Consider the following 24,332-nt stretch of genomic DNA (forward strand, 5'->3'; position numbering starts at 1 on the left):
CTGTGTTGCTCTGTTCATTAAGGAATTCCTGACATTTTAGGCTAAGTACAAACTGTTCCGTTTTTAATGTGATGGACATGTAATAGGTGTTACCTGCCATTAGTGTGGTTTTGGAATACTTTGTTCCAAGTCTCAGGCACTTCTCTCTACGAAACTGGTATGTATCGGTTTTTGTGAACCTCCACAATCTATTTCCTAGTACCTTTTACCTGAAACCCGCCCATTGTCATAGGAAGCCAATAGCGTGGCCTAACGCAGGTAAAACTTCGGCTCCAGCTCACAGATCGAGAAAAGCCGAATAAACTAGTTCTGGAGGACACGGTTGACATACGTTTACCTACCAGCATCTCGTGTTTTTTAAATAGTGAACGGATCGGATTTACCGTTCCAACTCGAAAGTCCAGTCCGGCAGAGCGAAATGACACAGGAGCTTGGCAAGTAAGTGGGCCTACACGGTCCAGTTGTGTTGGGTGTATGAATCTGAGCAGAATACGTCTGTTTACGGGAATGATAAAAATGTTTATCGCAATTCGGTTGATGAACTTCCATAGCCTAATTCCAGGTAGCCTAGGTAAACTATTGTGAGTTACTGGGTCACAATTGTAATATTTTTAGTATTTTTACAGATGTATTTAAGATTGTTTAATGCTGATCCTGTAAATATTTTGAAATTATATTTAGAATTTGGAAAACTTTTGAAAGAACTCTATTACATTAATGACAGTTGTGTAATACACTTGATTGTGCATTGAATTTAAGACAATGTACTCAAATACTGACACACTCGTCCTATTTCTGTACCCGACATCTTATATTTAAACAAAGCGATTACATTAATTTACTACTAATAGACATTAGTGATTAGTCTGATTGCCATGACACAGACAACGAATTGAATACCTGTCTTGCTGGTAGAGCAGGATAATAGATCTGTCAAGAGTGCTACTGCTAGAAGTAGCTGCTTCTGTCCGTGTAATATGGAACATGGAAGAGGTTATGGCTATTGTTGGGCATAATTAGGGAGATTCTGAACTTTGAATGTTGGACTGTGCAGGAAGGGAGATTCTGAACTAAATGTTGACCTGTCCCACTGCAGAAAAATGGGGATTCGAAACTAAAAGTTGGGACTGTAGAAAGGGGGATTCTGAACTAAATGTTGGACTGTCCCACTCACTGTGCAGAAAGAGGGGTGTTCTGGTGCTCCAGAATGAGCCGTCGTACAGCGGTGGTCAGCGGCAAGCATTCACGGAGGATGACGAGGCATGGAGAGCCTTCCTGGAGAACCCCCTGACAGCCGCCTCCAAGGCCATGATGAGCATCAATGGAGATGAGGACAGTGCCAACGCTCTGGGCCTCCTCTACGACTACTACAAGGTACCTACTAAACTCACCCTGTCTTTTAAAGATAATTCGTCAAATTCCAAATAACTTTACAGATCTTCATTGTAAAGTGTTTAAACACTGTTTCCCATGCTTGTTCAATGAACAAACAATTAATGAACATGCACCCGTGGAACGGTTGTTAAGACACTTAACAGCTTACGGTCGGTAGGCAATTAAGGTCACAGTTATGAAAACTTAGGACACTAAAGAGGCCTTTCTGCTGACTCTGAAAAACATCAAAAGAAAGATGCCCAGGGTCCCTGCTCATCTGCGTGAATGTGCTTTAAGCATGCTGCAAGGAGGCATGAGGACTGTAGATGTGGCCAGGGCAATAAATTGCAATGTCCATACTGTGAGACGCCTAAGACAGAGCTACAGGGAGACAGGACGGACAGCTGATCATCCTCGCAGTGGCAGACCATGTGTAACAACACCTGCACAGGATCGGTACATCCAAACATCACGCCTGCGGGACAGGTACAGAATGGCAACAACTGCCCGAGCTACACCAGGAACGCACAATCTCTCCATCAGTGCTCAGACTGTCCGCAATAGGCTGAGAGAGGCTGGACTGAGGGCTTGTAGCTCTGATGTAAGGCAGGTCTTCACCAGACATCACCGGCAACAACATCGCCTATGGACACAAACCCACCGTCGCTGGACCAGACAGAACTGGCAAAAAGTGATCTTCACTGACAAGTCGTGGTTTTGTCTCACCAGGGGTGATGGTCGGATTCACATTTATCGTCGAAGAAATGAGCGTTACTTGTTGAAATATTTTTTATTGAACTCACACAAGAATGGTGTATAGGTATAAAAGACAAGTATACAATTCTTATCTAAACATAAAAGAGCAAACAGAAACAACAAGACTCAGAGTTCTAGGTACAAAACAAATAATACAAAACAAGACATAGAGAACATGGACCCCCACTGTGCAGATGGCAGGGCCAGCACATGCTGCCCAAAGGTAGATTAAAATATTACAATTGAGAGTGCGTTAATAAGTACAAATTCACAGCGCCGACTTGTCCAGGTAGGAGAGGAAAGGCTGTCAGATTTGATCAAATGTTGATAATTTATTGTTCACAATATCTAATTCTTTCTAAATGTACAGTGTTTGCCAATTCGCTGAGCCATAATTTGGTAGAGGGCGCTTCCCTCCTTTTCCAAAATAACAATATAATTTTTTGGGCCGAAATGAAACTGTAAGAGATTAGTTGTTTTGGGGGGTTGGTTAATCCGTTTAGGGAATCAGACACTCCCAGGATTATCAGAAGCGGGTCTGGGTCTATTGAAGTCTCCAGAACTTCAGAGAGGATCCTAAAAATTCCACGCCAATAACAATACAAGCTAGAGCATAGGGCAAAGCAGTGGAGTAGTGTACCCTGCGCAGCCTGACATTTATCACACATAGGGGATGTATCAGGAAATATCCTATGCAGTTTAGTTTGGAATAGTGTAATCTGTGTAATACCTTGAACTGTATGAGACGATGGAGTTAATGGAGCATGTGTGGATATTCTCCAAGCTCTCTTCCCAGTCTGCCACCGAATTGTCAGTCCCTAGTTCTTCCTCACCATTTTGCCTTAATGGCATTTGTAGAAGGCGTGCTAACAGATTGAAAAGGGTCCTATAGACGCGATATCAGTTTGTCTGACGTGGGGCATATTTTTATGCATCCGTCAAACATGGAAGGTTTAGCATTCCCAAATGTTGGGAGGTGTTTTCTAACATACCCACAAATTAGAGACTATCTGAAAAAGTTACTTCTGGGAAGATTATACATTTCCCTCAGCAACTCAAAGGAAGCAAAGGTCCCTTCTATGTATAAATCCCCTATGGTACTTATCCCCAACTCTCCCCATCGCTCAAAGGTGTTATCAAGGTTAGAGGGGGCAAAGGAGGGATTCCTGGCGACAGGGAGCATGAATGACATTGGTCTAAGATCAAAGTGGACTTTAATTTGCTTCCAGATTCGGACTGTGCTATGTATAATAGGATTGTTAAGATAAAGTGACATCTCCAGATTGACGGGCGACAAAATCACAGCGCCAATAGAGAAGGGGCGACACTCCTCACGCTCCATACTAAGCCAGCAAAAACGTAACAGTGCGGAGGTTAGCGGCCCAATAGTCAAATATAAAATTTGGGAGAGACCATCCTCCTTCCATCTTGGATTTACAGATTTTTTTTTTACCTATCCTGTGTGTTTTATAATCCCAGATGAAAGGATTGATAATTGAGTACAGTTGTTTATGAAAGGATTTAGGTATGGGATTGAGAACTGGGATGTTCTGGTATAGGTAGAGCAGTTGTGGGAGGAAGACCATTTTAATGGCATTAATTATTTCGAGCAGAGAAATTGGGAGAGTTCTCCAAAATTGTATGTTTGCCTTGAGTTTTTGCATCAGAGAGGGGAAATTATCTTTAAATAGTGAGGAGTATTGTTTGGTAACTACAATTCTTAGGTAGGTACATTTTTCTGAAGATAACTTAACTGGAAGATCTTCTAGCCAAGAGGTGTTTTGCAACCGTATGGGCATTAATTTGCTCTTGTTCCAATTTATTCTGTATCCCGAGAAGGTACCAAACAAATTAATCACATCAAGAATAGCTGGGATACTAGCCTGGGGTTCTGTTACATAGAGGAGAATGTCATCTGCGTATAGGGAAATCTTATTTAGAGTATCTTTAGTATTGTCTCAGTTGTTGAATCTTATGTTCATACAAATATTTACGCATGTTAAGTTTGCTGAAAATAAATGCAAATTACAGTTCGAGGATGTTTCTTTTTTTGCTGAGTTTATAGTACTACTACTATATACCTACTATACTATAACGATTCTATAAGTACCTCCACCTCCATAAATGTATCATATGTATTGTATTACTTTTCTAGGTGCCACGAGATAGGAGAACGGCTGGACAGCCCAAAACAGAAGTGCTCCTGGGCGATACTGATCCAAACAAAATGTAATGAATATAATTAGTTATGTTGTTATCCAGTTATGACTTGGAATACTTTACGTTTACTGTAAATTGAGACAAAGTGTGTTGAAGTAAAGAAGGTTGCGCTCTGAGATGACATTTACTCTGATCATCTCCTCAGAAATGTCATGATGCCACTCCAAGACTCTCCCCTGAGGGCCGTCCCTCGCAACACTGCGGCCAAGGGCAGCAGCCAACCCAGCCGGGGGGACAAGATCCGGGCTCTCTACCCAGCCTCAGACTCCATAGTCTGCCTCTCCAGCCCTCCCTCCTACTCCATCAGCACAGGGCGGACCCTGGCCCTGCACTCCTTCCCAGTGGGCCTCCCCCCTGGTCCCCACAGCTCCCACAGTTCTCAGTCCGACGGAATGGCCTTCAGTCACCAGCTCAACCACAGCCAGTACAGCCCCAGAGCCAAGAGCCTCACCCCCGATTCCACCTACACAGAGCCCTACAAGGACAGCTCCAATGAGGTAGGTCCTCTAACTAGAACCAGATTGAACCAGGGCATCATTTTACACTGAGCAGCACAATCCTCTTGTGGAGCTGTACTGCTTACACCCAGGATTCTTTTTTGTAAAACATTTTTAATTGAACCTTTATTTAACTAGGCAAGTCAGTTAAGAACAAATTCTTATTTACAATGACGGCCTAGGAACAGTGGGTTAACTGCCTTGTTCAGGGGGGGGATTCGATCCACCAATCTTTCGGTTACTGGCCCAACTCTCTAACCACTCGGCTACCTGCCACCCCATTGAAATGAATGAGAGTGTCTCACGCTCTGTAAAAGTAGCAGGCTTGTGAGAAAACAGCCTTTTCACTTGTAGTATAATATGTAATGGTCACCTATACAGATTATTATGGCATATTCCCTATAGTGCACTATAAAGCCAAGTGAATAGGGTGCCATTTGGGTCGTATCCTATGTCTATGGTGCTAATGTTCCCCTGAAATGTTTTGTTGTGACCCACAGGTCTTCCCTCTCTCGGAGGAGCTCCAGCAACGTATGACCTCCATCCCTCCCGGTGGATACCCTTACTACAGCTTGACTGCAAGGTAACATACACAGTCAAACATGGGATAGAGACTGGGAGACACATTGAGAGAGACATTCCTTTTACACATTCATGTTAAAAGGCAGAATAAATGAACTGAACTTTGTGTGTTTTCAAAAATGCTTTCATAGTCACCAGACATCAAGGATGTATGATGACAAAGAATATTCTCTCTCTCAGTCAACACTTTGAGTACATGCTGGAGGCTCCCCAGTCTATCCGGCCCAAGAGCGGCAGTGGCCAGATGAGTTACCTGAACAAGGGCCAGTTCTACCCCATCACCCTAAGAGAGCTAGGGGGCCCCACGGTCCTACCCCACCTCAATGGAGCATTCCGAGTATGAGCTTCTCTATTGTATCTCTTCTGTTTCTATTCTTATCGCTCTTTCTGTCTCTCCTCCCTCCCTCTCTGTGTCTTTCTCTCCCTTCTCTTTCATCTCTCATCTATTTCTATTCTACAAGTATCTAGTGTGTCTCTAGGTTTGGGGAATGTTTTGGGAATGACTTACTGATGGAATATTTCAGAGTGTGGTGATGCTGGTGTTTGGAGAGGAAAAGTTCACAGAAGACCAGCTCAAACACTGGAGATACTGGCACAGCCGACAGCACACAGCCAAGCAGCGCTGCATTGATATTGGTAAGGGGTTACACACACGCATTCATACACACACTGCAATCATACGCACACACACAACCGCATGCATGCACACGCTCTCACTCACACTAGGGCTGCACAATTAATTGAATTCACATCGAAATCGCAGTATTGACATGTGCAATATTCATATCGCAAGAAATCCATATCGCATGCAATATTTTGAAATGCATCTCAGCCGTGTGCAATGTCTGTTTTTATAATTTGCTATGTTTTTTTTCTGCTCTTGTGGCCGCTTTCTGCACACATCAAGCCACGCCCTCTGTCACTCAAGCAGCGCAGTCCGTCTTCCTCGCTGTTAAATTCATTATACGTTTGCATGCTGTTGTGTTAGGTCAAATGCAGTCAATCGATTGTTCCAAACAAGAACGATGCTGCTTTACACACACACACACACACACACACACAACCAAAACAGTCACTAAACATTATTGTTTGTGTGTAAACCATCTGTTGTATCTCTTCCCTGTTTGTTCATCCCAGCTGACTACAAAGAGAGCTTCAATACGATTGCCAGTATTGAGGAGATTGCCTACAATGCCATCTCTTTCACATGGGACACTAAGGACGAGCCACGGGTAAAATAGGCCAATATTTTGGGCTCCGGGGTGAAGTTTCCCCTGGGTACAGATCTAGGATCAACTTGCCCTCCCCCAATCTTAACCTGAACCAATAGTGTAAAAAATGCAAGATCAACGTCTAGACTCTAGAGACTCTAGTCTAGAGGCAACTTCACTCTACACCAGAATTTGGAGCAAAATGTATGTCTTTGTCAGAAAAATAAAGTAGTTACAAACAATCTCCAGCTGGGGGAGACATACACAAGTAAATCAATCATACACAACACTTTGAAACAACCCACGACTATAGTTTCTAGAGTCTACAATTTTCTACCTTGGTTTTCTACCAGCATGAAGGAAATGTCAGACTCAATGGAAATAAACCCATACATGTGCATCAGAACTGTTCATTTACATGTAAAAGATTCTGTCTATTACTACTCTAACAGTGTATGTTTTCATGTCATTATTGGTGTGTTTATTTAATGTTGTATGTGAGCCTCATGCCATAGACTTTTCTGTCCAATGTAAATTGGATGAACAATAGAGTGTTTAAGAATTTGAATCCTTATGTACCTTGATCTTTGCCCCATCAGGTGTTTGTGTCAGTGAACTGTCTGAGTACAGACTTCTCCCCTCAAAAGGGAGTGCGGGGCCTTCCTCTCAACCTCCAGATTGACACCTACAGCTGTGGTGGCCATGGTGACAAGCTAGTGCACAGAGCCTACTGCCAGATCAAGGTGTTCTGTGACAAAGGTGCCGAGAGGAAGATCCGAGACGAGGAGAGGAAGCAGACTCAAAGGAAGGGAAGGGGACAGGAGACAACTGCAGCCTGTGAGTACAGTACACCTGATACAATCAATCAGTCAGTCTTTAAGTCACACACACACACACCCATACATATATACTACCGTTCAAAAGTTTGGGGTCACTTAGAAATGTTCTTGTTTTTAAAAGAAAAACACATTTGGTGTTAGCTAATCCAAGTTTATAATTTTAAAGGGCTAATTGATCATTAGAAAACTCTTTCGCAATTATGTTAGCACAGCTGAAAACTGCCCTTCTTTAGACTAGTTGAGTATCTGGAGCATCAGCATTTGGTGGTTCGATTACAGGCTCAAAATGGCCAGAAACAAAGAACTTTCTTCTGAAACTTGTCAGTCTATTCTTGTTCTGAGAAATGAAGGCTATTCAGTGCGAGAAATTGCCAAGAAACTGAAGATTTCGTACAACGCTGTGTAATACTACCATCACAGAACAGCGCAAACTGGCTCTAACCAGAATAGAAAGAGGAGTGGAAGGCCCCAGTGCACAACTGAGCAAGAAGACAAGTACATTAGTGTCTAGTTTGAGAAACAGACGCCTCACAAGTCCTCAACTGGCAGCTTCATGAAATTGTACCCGCAAAACACCAGTCTCAACATCAACAGTGAAGAGGCGACTCCGGGATGCTGGCCTTCTATGCAGAGTTACAAAGAAAAAGCCATATCTCAGACTGGCCAATAAAAAGAAAAGATTAAGATGGGCAAAAGGACACTGGACAGAGGAACTTGCCTAGAAGGCCAGCATCTCCGAGTCGCCTCTTCACTGTTGACGTTGAGACTGGTGTTTTACAGGTACTATTTAATGAAGCTGCCAGTTGAGGACTTGTTTTGTGAAGGGAGTAGTTTCCATGACCAAGCAGCCACACACAAGCCTAAGATCACCATGCGCAATGCCAAGCATCGGCTGGAGTGGTTGTAAAGCTAGCCGCATTTGGACTCTGGAGCAGTGGAAACATGTTCTCTGAAGTGATGAATCACACTTCACCATTTGGCAGTTCAATGGATGAATCTGTTCAATACAACTTACACCCAAACAAAATTTCTGCATTTCCATATATTTCTGCATTTCCTGTACTCATTTGAGATCATTTCCACACTGCCACGTAGGGTTGCACAATATGGGCAAACAATCTAGGCCTTATTTTTAACCAAATGTTGCAATTGCGATTTGACTTGTGATTTAGAGCAAAACACTTGGGTGAACTGTTGGATTCATGGAAATGTAATTATTATTCAAATTCTAAAGTTAGAATATTTTAGTAAGGACTTTAAATACAGTTTCACAAATGAAAATGCCAGGGAGGAGTTATTGTGACAGGGTAGGAACCAAAGTGTTGACCAGTGTTTCCTAGGGGACCCTATAATCTTTGGCTTCATTTAATGTTTTCTCTTAGCTACTTCATGTAGTTAACATTCCTGCTTTGTGTATTCCTCTTTGATGTAGAAGATATTGTTGCACAAAAAATATGCTCGGACGCAGTACATTTATCAGCTAGCTTGTGATTAGCATTAGCGGCTAACAAGCTAGTGGTTTTATATATATATATATATATGTTAAAAAGAGCCTGGGCGCGAACCCAGAGTCTCTCTGGCGGCACAGCTGGCGCTGCAGTACAGCGCCCTTAACCACTGTGCCACCCGGGAGGCCCCTCTAGTGGATTTATATTAAGAAGAAAATTGAAAACACCATCATTGCCATCAATATTGTTTCATGTGCTGCATTGATCATATATGTCTCTTGAGTGACAGGGGGCAGGGCTAGGTCTGTGTGGAAAGTGGCATGGAGAGAGAGAGTGGAGATGGATGACTCAAGTAGCAAATAAACTATATATATGGACATTACACACAGCGTATCACATTTAACAAACATTCAAATGCTGTTATAGAAGGTAAAGTAAAAACCAAACCGGTCCATGCATCAATACCGGTATATCGTAAAATACAGTATACCACCCAGCTCTACCTGCTCGGATGCATAGTGCCAAATGTAAAGTTTGGTGGAGGAGGAATAATGGTCTGGGGCTGTTTTTCATGGTTCAGGCTAGACCCCTTAGTTCCAGTGAAGGGAATCTTAACGCTACAGCATATAAGGACATTCTAGACAACTTTGTTTGGGGAAAGCCCTTTCCTGTTTCAGCATGACAATGCCCAGTGTACAAAGCAAGGTCCATACAGAAATGGTTTGTCAAGATCAGTGTGGGAGAACTTGACTGGCCTGCACAGCGCCCTGACCTCAACCCCATCGAGCACCTTTGGGATGAATTGGAATGCCGACAGCGAGTTAGGTGTAATCGCCCAACATCAGTGCCCAACCTCACTAATGCTCTTGTTGCTGAATGGAAGCAAGTCCCTGCAGCAATGTTCCAACATCTAGTGGAATGTCTTCCTAGAAGAGTAGAGGCTGTTATAGCAGCAAAGGGGGGACCAAATCCATATTAATGCCCATGATTTTGGAATGAGATGTTCGACGAGCAGGTTTCCACATACTTTTGGTCATGTAGTGTGTGTATATATATATATATATATATATAATTGAATATCTCGATTACAGATAACATAAACATAAATGGTACCGTAGATCTGTCACGATACATGTGAGATAACGAGCAGCATTTAAGAATGAAACACATCGACAATCTCACTGCCGAAATGTTTAGCCAGCTAGCTATGGGCTGGCAGTATGGGATTATGGAAAGTGGATTAAATTGTTTCTTTGTCATCTTTCTAGATAGTTATCTAGCTGTGGCCATCTGGCTAGTATCATCAAGGGCTTTCTACAAAATAGCAACATTAGCTCAGCTAGCTAGCATTGGCATCTACACCATAAACTAAGCAACACACGCGGACATGCATTACCAAACAAGGCTACTGCCACCTTTTGGTTTGGAGTATTTTAACAAGGCTTTGTGGCTGATGACTTAAACGTATTTTCTGTGTGAACACAAAAGAGATTGACTGCCTACACTGTTCAGAGGTGTAATTACTCTCGCCTGGTGAACGGTAGACAACCTTATGTGTGTCCCTGCTCTTAGTTCCGGTGCTTTGGACGAATCACAATTTTGCAGGTATTAGCTTCTTTTGAATTTTGGATGGGTTGGGGACATTTGGCCCATAGACTTGCCCGCAACTTGCAAAGAGAGAGGGTGGAGCTCTTCAGTCCGTTTCCAATCCTCATTCTATCTCTTCTCAAAACATATGAACCCAGAACTTAATCGAACATCTGACCAATTACGCAAGACTTTAGTTCTGGGTTAACCAAGATTAATATATAGTGCTTATAACGAATACATTTTTCTTTGTGTGATTCACAAAATCCTGTCCTCAACTAACCCCTAAAAAGCAAGCCAGGGAAACAGCATGTCAAGGGTAAAGAAACTCAGTTTCTAGAGTTGACATACAATAGTAGACCTGCCTCAATCAAATAAAAATCACCTTGAAGAAAAGGAAAAGTCCCATTGGTCTCTTCTCACAACCGATGGTGGAGCGCCCAGACGGAGGGCCCCTTATTTTGGTGAGCGAGACTACCGTCCCATCCTGCTCCCATGTTAACCTCTCTACCTCCCCCTGCTGTCCTATCGCAGGTGTGGAAGACCCTCTGAAGCTGAAGCATGTGGACATAACATCGTTCAAAGCCATGAGTGATATGAACTCCCAGCCGGTCCTCTTCATCCCTGAGGTTTACTTCCCCAGCACCCAGCGCCACCATGTAAGTCCTACATTACATGTCAAGTTAAAATATTAAAGCATTAAATCCTCCATTGTCCAGAAATTGTATCTAAATCCAAATTGGTTTTCTAGAAAGGTACTTAGAGAGGCCCATCCTGTGTTTAAGAGTGGGCTTTTTTTGCATCTTAAAACCTTACAGTGGATCCCTGTTTAAAGGATCCTCCTTTTTAAATGAAGTCATACAGAGTTGGCTACCATTTCAATTTCATCCTCCAGAAAAGGCAGATCCTGATATTACAGCAAATAATATGGCTAAACTCCAATATACTGAGAGAGAAGAAAAACACATCTGGGAGGGGAGGGGATTTACTAAAAGGATATCATATTTATGAAGGACATTGTAAACAAAAATGGTAAAATTATGTCCATTGGTGGCTCTCTTTTGGAGTCAGGTCCAGGAATGGTTTTTATGTCATAATATCAGGGTTCAGGTGGACCTGCAAACTGTAACGTTAGGGGACCTGAAAACCAGAATCAGCCAATGGGAAATATCAAAGTATTTATTTTTAGGGCAATATACTAGGTAGAAATGTTATGAATAGGGAGGTTCAGGACCCTCGTTAGACATCATAGTAAAATGGAGGGATGTGTTGCTAAAGGAAATAGCTAAATGGCATTATACTAGGAAAGATGGATTGATCTGTGGACATCGGAGGGTCGGTGTGGGTGAAAAATCCAGCAATTGAAGAAAGAGGAGATATTTATAATTATTTAACTACAGGTACCGTTAGATGTGAGCGAAATAACTGTAAGTAGCAGTAGAAGTATGGCTGTCCTTTAATTTACTCCAAGTAGGGTAGGTATGGTAGGGTGGGGGGATAAGTAAAGGGAAAATCATGCAAACAATTACATTTATAGAACCTACAATCTATCTGAAGTATTAAAGCTGATCTACCCCACCCCCAAGAAAATAATCTTACATTACCCATGTTTAGGGTTTCAAAATTCTAGTAACTTTCCCAAAGTTCCTGGACTTTTTAGAAATACCAGTTGGAGGATTCCTGGAATGGAGGCAATACGCTGGGAGGCAATACGCTGGGAGGCAATACGCTGGGAGGCAATCCTCCAACTGGGATTTCTGGAAAAACCTTCCCAGGTTTGGGAAAGAAACTGGAATGCAACCCTACCCATATTACACTGCAGCATATCGTCAAACTTACCATAGTCTCTAGGGACGTTTTGTTTTTAGCCTTTGCTAGGACTGAGCAACATTTCATTTAATAATAATTTGTAATACAAATGAGTTATAAAAAAATATACACCTGGTTGCATACAATACTTCTGATTCATTTAAATACGATAATCAGCTGAAATAGAGGAGTAAAGCTCATATAACAAGACTTACTTAAATTTGTGTGAGATCACATGTAAATACATTACATTTTTGAGACATCTTTTCAGAAAATGTGTGTTGTGCAACATAAAGAACACAAAAGGACTATCACAGCTAAGAGACGGCAGCCCTCAAAGGGTGCTGGTGCTACACTGACTGGAGAGTTTCAGTGTAGTTGGCTTGAGACAATAGCAGCTGAACAAATAGCCCAGGTGAAGAACATTCTGGAGATGTGACATCACATGATGTCCTTGTTATTGTCCTGTAGGGGCTCGGGTTTCCCCCTCAAGGTGGTTGTCCCTGTAAACAACTAGAGTACTAACGATCCGAAACATGAACAAAGACTATGCTCTGGGTCATTTACATGTTATATTTATTAGCAGTGGTGTAAAGTACTTAAGTAAAAATACTTTAAAGTACTAATTACATCGTTTTTGGGGGGGTATCTATACTTTACTTTACTGTTTTTATTCTTGACTACTTTTACTTCACTAAATTCCTAAAGAAAATAATGTACGTTTTTTCCCGGACACTCAAAAGTACTCATTACTTTTTGAATGCTTAGCAGGAAAGGAAAATGGTGCAATTCACACACTTACCAAAAGAACATCCCTGGTCATCCCTACTGCCTCTGATCTGGAGGACACGCTAAACATACATGCTTTGTTAGTCAATTATGTCTAAGTGTTGGAGTGTGCCATTGGCTATCCAGAAATAAGAAAAACAAGAAAATGGTGCTGTTTGCTTAATATAAAGGATTGTAAATTATTTATACTTTTACTTTTGATACTTAAGTACATCTTAGCAATTACATTTACTTTTGATACTTGAGTACATTTAAAACCAAATACTTTTAGACTTACTCAAGTAGTATTTTACTGGGTGACTCACGTTTACTTGAGTCATTTTCTATTAAAAGGTATTTTTACTTTTACTCAAGTATGACAGTTGGGTGCTTTTTCTACCACTGCTTTTTAGCAGACGTTATTTGCATAGATATCAGTATAGATACGGATATCGGGTATCTAATCTAGCTCTTTATCCTTTATCAGACATGCATATCAGATGACGGTGAGGATGGGTGAGTACAGTTCTTCTTTTAGACAAGACTTGTAATATCAGGTAACATGTATAGATGCTATAAATGTCAAAAACATTTTTTTTTATAATAATTGGAAATGCTGCATACCCATAATAAGTGATTAACTGCATTTTCCGTACTCATCCATACTCACGAGTCATACATGTATTGTTTGTTTTTCTGCAGCTTGGGGCAGAAGAGACTGCTCCACTATGATGAGGAATTTGACTCTGCCACTCACAAGAGAGCCAGGAGGGAGGAGCCAGAAAAGGGTACATCAAACAGTAGAGACATATGCAGACAGGCAGGCAGGCAGGCAGACAGGCATTATTATGGTCCAGCCTGCTCTCAGTGTAACAAAGGGGTGTCCAAAATGGCCCCCTATCCTGGGCTATGGTCAAAAGTAGTGCACTATATAGGGAATAGGGTGCCAATTCACTATCTTTATGGGGGGTGAGTGGAAGTTTTTTCAGCATGAATACACACCACAACCATGGAAATATCACCCAACAGGATATTAGGGCAATGCTGTATTAGTTGCTAAGATCTTACCTCAGTTACTTGACTGGGAGAGAAACCCACACAGTATTTTAATGTTTGAAACTGTCTCACACCCATGTCGAAAAACATACTTTGTGTGTATTCCTACCTCCTTTTGCTTATGGCAACTCTCCCTCACACTGGGGGTTGGTGTGGTGTGGTAGTATCTGACTGGGTTGGTGTGGAATTTGAATGTACCTCTCCCTCACACTGAGGGGGTTGGTGTGGTAGGCAATCTTTTAGTGTGGTATCTGACTTTTGGTTTCGTCTCTCTCTGTGTTCCTCTAGTGCTGCTCTACGTCCGTAAGGAGACAGAGGAGGTGTTTGATGCTCTAATGCTGAGGACGCCCACTCTGGCAGGACTACTGGAGGCTGTGAGCAGATGTTGTTGGGTTCCATAGAACCTTTGTTTTTGCAGAAGTATTTTCAGAACTCCTCGGTTTTTGGAGATGAGTCTAAAATGAATCTATTTAGCTCCGAACTTCTTCTTTGACATGACTGTATTTATCCCAGGGATATCATTTCTCAACTGGCAAAGTTCAAAAATAGCTGTAGTCGGACTTTGTCTGATAAGTGTTGTATGTTTTGAGTGTGTGCCATATAAGTGACCTTGATTTTTTTCCCCCCCGTGGGTTTAAATACATAGTAAGCAGACATAGCTATTTGTGTGAAGTGTGCCACCCTGGATGCCTCCTAAATGACACCCTATTCCCTTTATAGTGAACTACTTTTGACCAGGGTCCATAGGGTTCTGGTCAAAAGTAGTGCACTGTATAGTGTATATACGGTGCTATTTGGGATGCAAACCACAGTGTCACAGTCAGATAGGTTTGTTTCCTGTTTGTGTCTGTCAGGAAGCAGTCACTCATCAGAGAAGGCACACAGACGTTCAGTGGAATGTATTGTATTGTCTGACTGTTCACGCCCAGTTCTCATAGGGGGTTTCCCATGTTTTTCATCACATCTCTAGGTATCTGATAAATATGAGCTGCCGCTTGGAAAAATGGGGAAAGTCTACAAGAGGTGCAAAAAAGGGTAAGACCGGTGTCACCGCTCATGATGTAGGTCACTGGGAATAGGGTGTGTCCCAAATGGCACCCTATTCCCTATATAGTGCACTACTTTTGACCAGGGCCATAAGGCTCTGGTCAGAAGTAGTGCACTACATAGGGAATATGGTGCCATTTGGGACGGGTGGAAAGTAAATAATCTAGAACATGTTTATAGAGTAAACTCCACTTTGAAAATAAGTAAATCACTTCTACTCTCTTGTCTGTAGGATCCTAGTTCATATGGACGACAACATCATCAAGCATTACTCCAACGAGGATGCCTTCCACATCCGCATGGAGGAGGTGGGGGGAAAGGTCCTGCTGACACTGACCGAGATCTGAGCTCTGAACCTGGACAGGGGGGTATACATTAGGGCCAGCAACGTTTCGAAACGTTTCGCAATGGAAAACGAAAATAACAATTTCTTATTGGACCAGTACAGGTTATTGAACCTCCCTGTTTTATACATTTTTCTTCTGTTTGGTGCCTCCAAGGTCAGGTCCTTGGAGGAGGGACACATATTGAGCTCCAAGGGCGTGAGTAGGGACCCAGAACAGTAAGATTAGTCACCTGTTTACACAACTGTAACATACTTCTACAAGTAAAACTAGATCTTTTCATGACTTCTGCCTTTCTGCTGCACCAGTGACTACAAGGCCATTTTCTGGTTGCGCAACATTGCTACCTCGTTCGCTGGCAAGATTCTTGTTGCATTTTCACTTAAAATATGACTGATTGATTCACTGTCTCCATGTTAAAAGTTGAAATTATTTTTGAGGAACATTTGGAAACAATATTGTGTAACAGCCAATTATATTTTCCTTGCTTAAATGTAGACATTTTGTACTACTACTTTACAGTATATGTCGCTGTGAATGAATTATTTTCCAGGCGAGATGGCAGAGTGTTGTTTAGAATGTCAGTGTTCATAAAAGTTCATATTATGTATTATTTTCAAAGATATGCAGTGGTCAGTTTTAAGAAATGGACTTGTAAAACATGATGCGGTGACCGGTTAGGGCTATTTCTGTCTGAGTATGTACTTTAATATTTTTTATTTGTATGTTTACATCATGAAAAAGTAATATATGAATTCAATTAAATGTATTTATATTTACATTTTGTGCCAAGTGTGGTGAGTGTATCTGAATCTAGATATATAGGTGTCAGCTCCATATGTGATGACACAATGTGAATATTTCTTGGCAACAGGAAATGGGGGTGGGGGTCAGGAAGTGTGCGTTAGTGTTTCAAAACCTTGTCTGTCATGCGAGAACTGGTTTGAAATCAGTCCTGTTAGCAGATGCTTAACAACAGTGGTTATTACATTTGTTAAAGTCGTTCTTCAGACTAAGTATTTCTTTGCACATTGTGTTTTTGTGAGGGAACTTAACTCAACTGCATCAACGAGGCATGAAGCAGGAATGTGTGCAGATTTGGTGATTAGGCTCTGGTCAAAAGTAGTGCACTATATTGGGAATATGGTACCATTTGGGATGCAAGTTGAGTTTCATATAAATAGAACCACATCAGAAAGTGTGTTTTATTGCCCTTTAAATTGAGTTAGAAAAATAATATAGAGTCTTGAGAACCATCTTTCTCACAACTCTTTTAGTCCTATCCTGAACATCATGCAGTCAGGCTGTCCCATGCTACTTGTTTCAAAAACACCTAGGCCCGTACACATTAAGTTGTACACTTTTGCCACAATGGTTGTGATACAACAGAGAGATATTCGGAACCAAAAGAATGACAAAAGTGCTGTAGAGACCCATCGGAATGGTTGTGTAATAATCTTTGCACAGACGAAGGCTATTGCAACCATACTTAACAGGCGGATCTCGACCCGGGAACATTGTCTATACCTGACTTTATTTTTGTTGTATTGTTTATTTTTGGGAAATCAGTCTTGCTTTTTTAACTTACTGATGTTGTAATAGTAGAAAGCACACGGTGCCTTGAAAATTGGTAGTGCATGGGCAGTTTTCCTTTTATGTCCTTCACTGACTGTCTGACCTTAGAGAGCTTTTACTAACTTGTCAGCAGAGATGGGCAGTATTTCAATTACTTCTAAGTATTCTGTCATTTGTATTACACTGGGTTGAACTACAGTCCAATGTATTTTGCAACAAGATACTTCTGAGAGTTGTAATTTGTATTTTCAATACCATTTTTTTTTTTATAGCAGATCAATTTTGTGGACCCCTCTCACCCTGCATTGGTATCAGAAGCCTGATGGCACTATGGTGTGATTAGAGCATCTTATAAAATAATGAAATATAATTGTACATGTAAAAATGGACAATTGCAATTCAATGGGGCACCTTAAATTACATTTCGGGGAAAAAAAAGCCGAATCGGCTCCTTCATTCATTGAATCAGATGGCTCATTCATCACAAAGCCCAATGATATTGCAAACTACTTTAATTACTTTTTCATTGGCAGATAAGAAAACTTAGGGATGACATGCTAGCAACAAACGCTGACACTACACATTCAAGTATATCGGACCAAATTATGAAAGACAAGAATTGTACTTTTGAATTCCATAAAGTCAGTGTGGAAGAGGTGAAACAATTATTGTTGTCTATCAACAATGACAAGCCACCGGGGTCTGACAATCTGGATGGAATATGACTGAGGATAATAGCAGACGATATTGCCTCTCCTATTTGCCACATCTTTAATTTAAGCCTACTAGAGAGAGTGTGCCCTCAGGCCTGGAGGGAAGTTAAAGTCATTCCGCTACCCAAGAATAGTAAAGCCCCCTTTACTGGCTCAAATAGCCGACCAATCAGCCTGTTACCAACCCTTAGTAAACTTCTGGAAAAAATTGTGTTTGACCAGATACAATGCTATGTCACAAAATGAAAACAGAATTTCAGCATGCTTATAGGGAAGGACACCTCAACAAGTGCAGCACTTACACAAATGACTGATGATTGGCTGAGAGACATTGATCATACAATGATTGAGGGGGCTGTCTTGTTAGACTTCAGTGCAGCTTTTGACATTATCGATCAGTCTGCTGCTGGAAAAACGTGTGTGTTATGGCTTTACACACCCCTTGCTATAATGTGGATAAAGAGTTACTTGTCTAACAGAACACATAGGGTGTTCTTTAATGGAAGCCTATCAAATATAATCCAGTTAGAATCAAGAATTCCCAGGGTAGCTGTTTAAGCCCCTTGCTTTTTTGAATTTTTACTAACGACATGCCACTGACTTTGAGTAAAGCCAGAGTGTCTATGTATGTGGATGACTCAACACTACACGTCAGCTGCTCTCTAAACCCTAAACCTGAACTAAATCTTATAATAAATCATGTGGAAATAGAGCAAGTTGAGATGACTAAACTGCTTGGAGTAACCCTAGATTGTAAACTGTCATGGTCAAAACATAATGATGCAGTAGTAGCTAAGATGGGGAGAAGTCTGTCTATCAACAAGGCAGGTCCTACAGACCCTAGTTTTGTCACACCTTGACTACTGTTCAGTCGTGTGGTCAGGTGCCACAAAAAAGAAAATTGCAATTGGCTCAAACCAGGGCAGCACGGCTGGCCCTTGGATGTACACAGAGAGCTAATATTAATAATATGCATGTCAATCTCTCCTGGCTGAAAGTGGAGGCGAGAATGACTTCATTGTTACTTTTATGTATGAGAGGTATGTTGAAAGCACCGAGCTGTCTGTCAAAACTACTGGCACACCCATGCATACCGGACACCCATGCATACCCCACAAGACATGCCACAAGAGGTCTCTTCACAGTCCAGAACAGACTATGGGAGGCACACAGTACTACATAGAGCCACGACTACATGGAACTCTATTCCACATCAAGTAACTCATGCCAGCAGTAAAACTAGATTTAGAAAACCGATTTTAAAAAACACCTTATGGAACAGCGGGGATTGTGAAGCAACACAAACATTGGGACACACACACACACACACACACACACACACACACACACACACACACACACACACACACACACACACACACACTTAGTACTGTAGATGTGTGGTAGAGTAGGGGCCTGAGGGCACACAGTGTGTTGTGAAATCTGTGAATGTATTGTAGTTTTTAAAATTGTATAAACTGCCTAAATTTTACTGGACCCCAGGAAGAATAGCTTCTGCTTTGGCAGCAACAAATTGGGAACCATAATAAATACAAATACAAATGCTGAGTATTATTCTAGTGAGCTCCGCCCAACATAATGCCAATAATAATACCCAGTGTGCTTTGCAGTTCATTTTGATATGTTCATTTTCATTTATACATTTACATTTTTGTCATTTAGCAGACACTCTTATCCAGAGTGACTTACAGTCAGTGCATTCAACTAAGGTAGATGAACAACAACATATCACAGTTATAGCAAGTCAAATGTTTCTGTAACTGTTACTGAGAAGGTTGACATGGCAAAATGTGTAGAATTGTAGGAAAATAGCCTTAATAAAACAGCAACATTTTCTCTCCACCCCATGCCAAAATATGTAGAATTGCAGGAAAGACTTATTAAAACTGTAAAACGTTCTCTCCACCAACAAGAGGGGTGTTAACAGTTTGGGCTTACCTGCGTTGCGAGGTGGTGGTTTGTTACAACGCCAATAAATAACAATATCTATCCGGACCTTCTCAAGTAGTAGTACACCTGAGTACACCTGGTTTATTGTATCACAAAAATATCAGTTGTATAAGTCACAGCCATTGTGTGAAGTACATTGTACAGCTAGCCATATGATGAGCCTGAGTACCAGGATGTCCTGTAGGCAGGGTTGTGTAGGTTACTTTCTAAATGTTAGTTACAGTGCCTTGCAAAAGTATTCGGCCCCCTTGAACTTTGCGACCTTTTGCCACATTTCAGGCTTCAAACATAAAGATATAAAACTGTATTTTTTTGTGAAGAATCAACAACAAGTGGGACACAATCATGAAGTGGAACGACATTTATTGGATATTTCAAACTTTTTTAACAAATCAAAAACTGAAAAATTGGGTGTGCAAAATTATTCAGCCCCCTTAAGTTAATACTTTGTAGCGCCACCTTTTTCTGCGATTACAGCTGTAAGTCGCTTGGGGTATGTCTCTATCAGTTTTGCACATTGAGAGACTGACATTTTTTCCCATTCCTCCTTGCAAAACAGCTCGAGCTTAGTGAGGTTGGATGGAGAGCATTTGTGAACAGCAGTTTTCAGTTCTTTCCACAGATTCTCGATTGGATTCAGGTCTGGACTTTGACTTGGCCATTCTAACACCTGGATATGTTTTATTTTTGAACCATTCCATTGTAGATTTTGCTTTATGTTTTGGATCATTGTCTTGTTGGAAGACAAATCTCCGTCCCAGTCTCAGGTCTTTTGCAGACTCCATCAGGTTTTCTTCCAGAATGGTCCTGTATTTGGCTCCATCCATCTTCCCATCAATTTTAACCATCTTCCCTGTCCCTGCTGAAGAAAAGCAGGCCCAAACCATGATGCTGCCACCACCATGTTTGACAGTGGGGATGGTGTGTTCAGCTGTATTGCTTTTACGCCAAACGTAACGTTTTGCATTGTTGCCAAAAAGTTCAATTTTGGTTTCATCTGACCAGAGCACCTTCTTCCACATGTTTGGTGTGTCTCCCAGGTGGCTTGTGGCAAACTTTAACCAACACTTTTTATGGATATCTTTAAGAAATGGCTTTCTTCTTGCCACTCTTCCATAAAGGCCAGATTTGTGCAATATACGACTGATTGTTGTCCTATGGACAGAGTCTCCCACCTCAGCTGTAGATCTCTGCAGTTCATCCAGAGTGATCATGGGCCTCTTGGCTGCATCTCTGATCAGTCTTCTCCTTGTATGAGCTGAAAGTTTAGAGGGACGGCCAGGTCTTGGTAGATTTGCAGTGGTCTGATACTCCTTCCATTTCAATATTATCGCTTGCACAGTGCTCCTTGGGATGTTTAAAGCTTGGGAAATCTTTTTGTATCCAAATCCGGCTTTAAACTTCTTCACAACAGTATCTCGGACCTGCCTGGTGTGTTCCTTGTTCTTCATGATGCTCTCTGCGCTTTTAACGGACCTCTGAGACTATCACAGTGCAGGTGCATTTATACGAAGACTTGATTACACACAGGTGGATTGTATTTATCCTCATTAGTCATTTAGGTCAACATTGGATCATTCAGAGATCCTCACTGAACTTCTGGAGAGAGTTTGCTGCACTGAAAGTAAAGGGGCTGAATAATTTTGCACGCCCAATTTTTCAGTTTTTGATTTGTTAAAAAAGTTTGAAATATCCAATAAATGTCGTTCCACTTCATGATTGTGTCCCACTTGTTGTTGATTCTTCACAAAAAAATACAGTTTTATATCTTTATGTTTGAAGCCTGAAATGTGGCAAAAGGTCGCAAAGTTCAAGGGGGCCGAATACTTTTGCAAGGCACTGTACTAGTTACCTGTCCAAAATTGTAATCAGTAACGTAACTTTTGGATTCCCCAAACCCAGTCATGTAATCTGGTTACATTCAGTTACTTTTAGATTTACTTCCCCCTTAAGAGGTATTAGAAGAAGACAAAGTATGTTACCAATTGAACGACATCTATTGCAGGATAAATCAATGTTAAAGTTTACATAGCTGGCCGTATATGGATGTTAAATTTTACTTTATGGGTTGGTTTTGTAGGCTTCTTCTAACCCATCGCTTTCTACGACATATAATAATACGATTAAATTACATCTTTACATTAAAAACCAAAGTCTATCAGAATTCCAGTCATTCCAATAAATGTTATACCCCTTGATCTTCAAGAATAGGATTTTTTTGTTCCAACCTCTGTGTCTTTGTGAGACGCAGAGTAGGTGAACGGATGATCTCTGCATGTGTAGTTCCCACCATGAAGAATGGAGGAGGAGGTGTGATGGTGTGGGGGTGCTTTGCTGGGGACACTGTCAGTGATTTATTTAGAATTCAAGGCACACTTAACCAGCATGGCTACCACAGCATTCTGCAACGATATGGCATCCCATCTGGATGCGCTTAGTGGGACTATCATTTGTTTATCAACAGGACATTGACCAATAACACACCTCCAGGCTGTGTAAGGGCTTTTTGACCAAGAAGGAGAGTGATGGAGTGCTGCATCAGATGACCTGGCCTCCACGATCACCTGATCCCTTCCCTCCACGATCATCATATCCCTTCTCCTTGTGTAAACTACAGGTGAGCAAGGTAGCCTTGTCTGTGTGCAGTCTCAAATGGTCCCTATTTAGTTTAGTTCACCACTTTTGACCAGGGCCCACAGGGAATAATGTGCCAATTGGGACATATCCCTTCTCCTTGTGTAATCAGAGCCAGTCTCTGGCCTCACTTCACCCCACCCCAGGGCCGTGGGCTACATTCATCCCAGTGTGTTTTAGCAAGGCCTTGTAGGTCTCTGCTCGGGCCCAACTCTCCTGACTGTGTGAATTGTTAGCTGCATGGTCTAACTGGCAGTCACAGTGCTGCCTGCCTGCATGCCTCAGCTAACCGAAAGCGCATGTGAGGGTGTGAGAGACATCCCACTGGGCTAAAACTGGTTGAATCAACATTGTTACCTGGCCATAAAAATGTACAAAAAAATCTGTGATGACGCTGAATCAATGTGGAAACTGAATGGATTTGAAAAAAGTAATCAACCTAAGTAAATGTACTATTTTTTTCACCCAAATTTAAACCTAAATCCACTGACATGGTGATTTTTTTTGCGGATTACCCGTTGAATTTGCATTAGTTGACAACTCAACCAAATGCAAATCAAAACTTGTTGTTGAAATGATGTTGAAATGCCCAGTGGGATGCTTGGAGTGCTGTGTAATTGTTTGGTGTGGTTCAAATCTGAACCAAAGAGATATTTCACCTCATGGGTCAACAGAGAAGCATTCTCTTCTCCCAAATACACTTCCACTAAGGGAGTTTGGGGTGAGAGGGAGCGTGGACAGTATGCAATACAGCAAGCATGTTACATCTCAGTGCTTGAGTCAAGCCCTCCCTTTTTTGGGGAGTGGGGTGACCAACATTCCAGAACCCCACCCACCACAACACACTCCACTCTCTGTTAGTTAGGCTCGCTGAAGTGACGTTCATTTTCCTGTGTGCATGTTTGTGTGTGTGTGTGTGTGTGAGTTCCCCCTTGGTTGGTGAGCCCACCACTGTTCAGTGTCCCTGGGGGACGTCACATCTGTTGCCCAGAGCTCTCAGCAGCCTCTCTCTTCTCACACCCACCCACTCTGCATTGCCTCTGGGCTCACTGCGGACCAAATTAGTGACAACCTTAAAAGTTTATTTTCTGAAGTCTCTCAATCATTTGGGGGATCAGCAGGGCTCTGGTCAAAAGTAGCACACTATATAGGGAATAGGGTGCCATTTGGGATGCAAGCCTTTGTGATGAGTAGGATGAGGATCCACACCTGTGAAAATATAGTGCGTATTCTGTAGCATTACGCTACCAAAGTTGAAGGATATTGATTGTCTGAGTTCTTGGGCTTTAGAAGTTCTAAAGGGCACAAATGTGGGGTTGGGAGTAGGCTTGAAAGCGCGACCTCTGACCTCTGGGTAATGTGCACAACTGCTAGGACAACAGAACGTGACCTTAAGCACCCCTCGAGCATTTCACGCACTAAAGTCCTAATTTGCACACAACCCAACAGGTCAGCTCAATAACTAATGCAAATGATCTATTATAGATAATAAACTAACCTTGATGTGGACAGCAGTTTATGATCCCATCCCTTGCCTCTTTCCTTTCTGTTTTTTCTCACCGTAATAAGTTACTATCCCATCACATGCCAAAACACCAATCAAGTCTCCCCATTAAGTCTAGGTGGAGTCTAGCAAGCAAAGTGTTAGTTTACTCCATATTCCAGCGTTTCCAAGACAACAGCCACCCAATTAGAATTTCCTGTAGCTTGGGGTGATGTCATGTGTTGATGTCATTGTGGGATTTTGGTTCATATATCTCTCCATGTTCTAGAATTCTCATTTGATTCACAGAAAAGACCATCCACTTAACTTAACATGACATGCTCCTATATAGTAAAAGCATGACTATACAAGGTAAAACAATTGAAATGTAGGTTGCTCACACTCAGAAACTGGGGTT

The 24,332-nt window shown here is 41.7% G+C and overlaps 1 protein-coding gene across 2 annotated transcripts; it reads left to right on the forward strand.

The window, feature by feature from the left end:
• The first annotated feature begins 138 nt into the window (after positions 1-138).
• Positions 139-16,541, forward strand: LOC110522062 (grainyhead-like protein 1 homolog). Of its 2 annotated transcripts, none has more exons than XM_021600133.2 (15): positions 139-438; positions 1,182-1,374; positions 4,286-4,359; positions 4,496-4,847; positions 5,348-5,430; positions 5,610-5,766; positions 5,954-6,065; positions 6,567-6,661; positions 7,240-7,477; positions 11,049-11,173; positions 13,579-13,607; positions 13,794-13,879; positions 14,436-14,521; positions 15,118-15,182; positions 15,427-16,541. In XM_021600133.2, exons 1-15 carry the CDS (start codon positions 419-421, stop codon positions 15,539-15,541), a joined length of 1,830 nt encoding a protein of 609 aa, XP_021455808.1. In that variant the 5' UTR covers positions 139-418; the 3' UTR covers positions 15,542-16,541. The 2 variants fall into 2 exon arrangements, with proteins under 2 accessions (XP_021455808.1, XP_036831502.1); XM_036975607.1 differs by lacking the exon at positions 139-438 and adding an exon at positions 450-581.
• Positions 16,542-24,332: the final 7,791 nt, after the last annotated feature.

Source organism: Oncorhynchus mykiss, chromosome 4, assembly GCF_013265735.2.
Source record: "Oncorhynchus mykiss isolate Arlee chromosome 4, USDA_OmykA_1.1, whole genome shotgun sequence".
NCBI classification, from domain to species: Eukaryota; Metazoa; Chordata; class Actinopteri; order Salmoniformes; family Salmonidae; genus Oncorhynchus; species Oncorhynchus mykiss.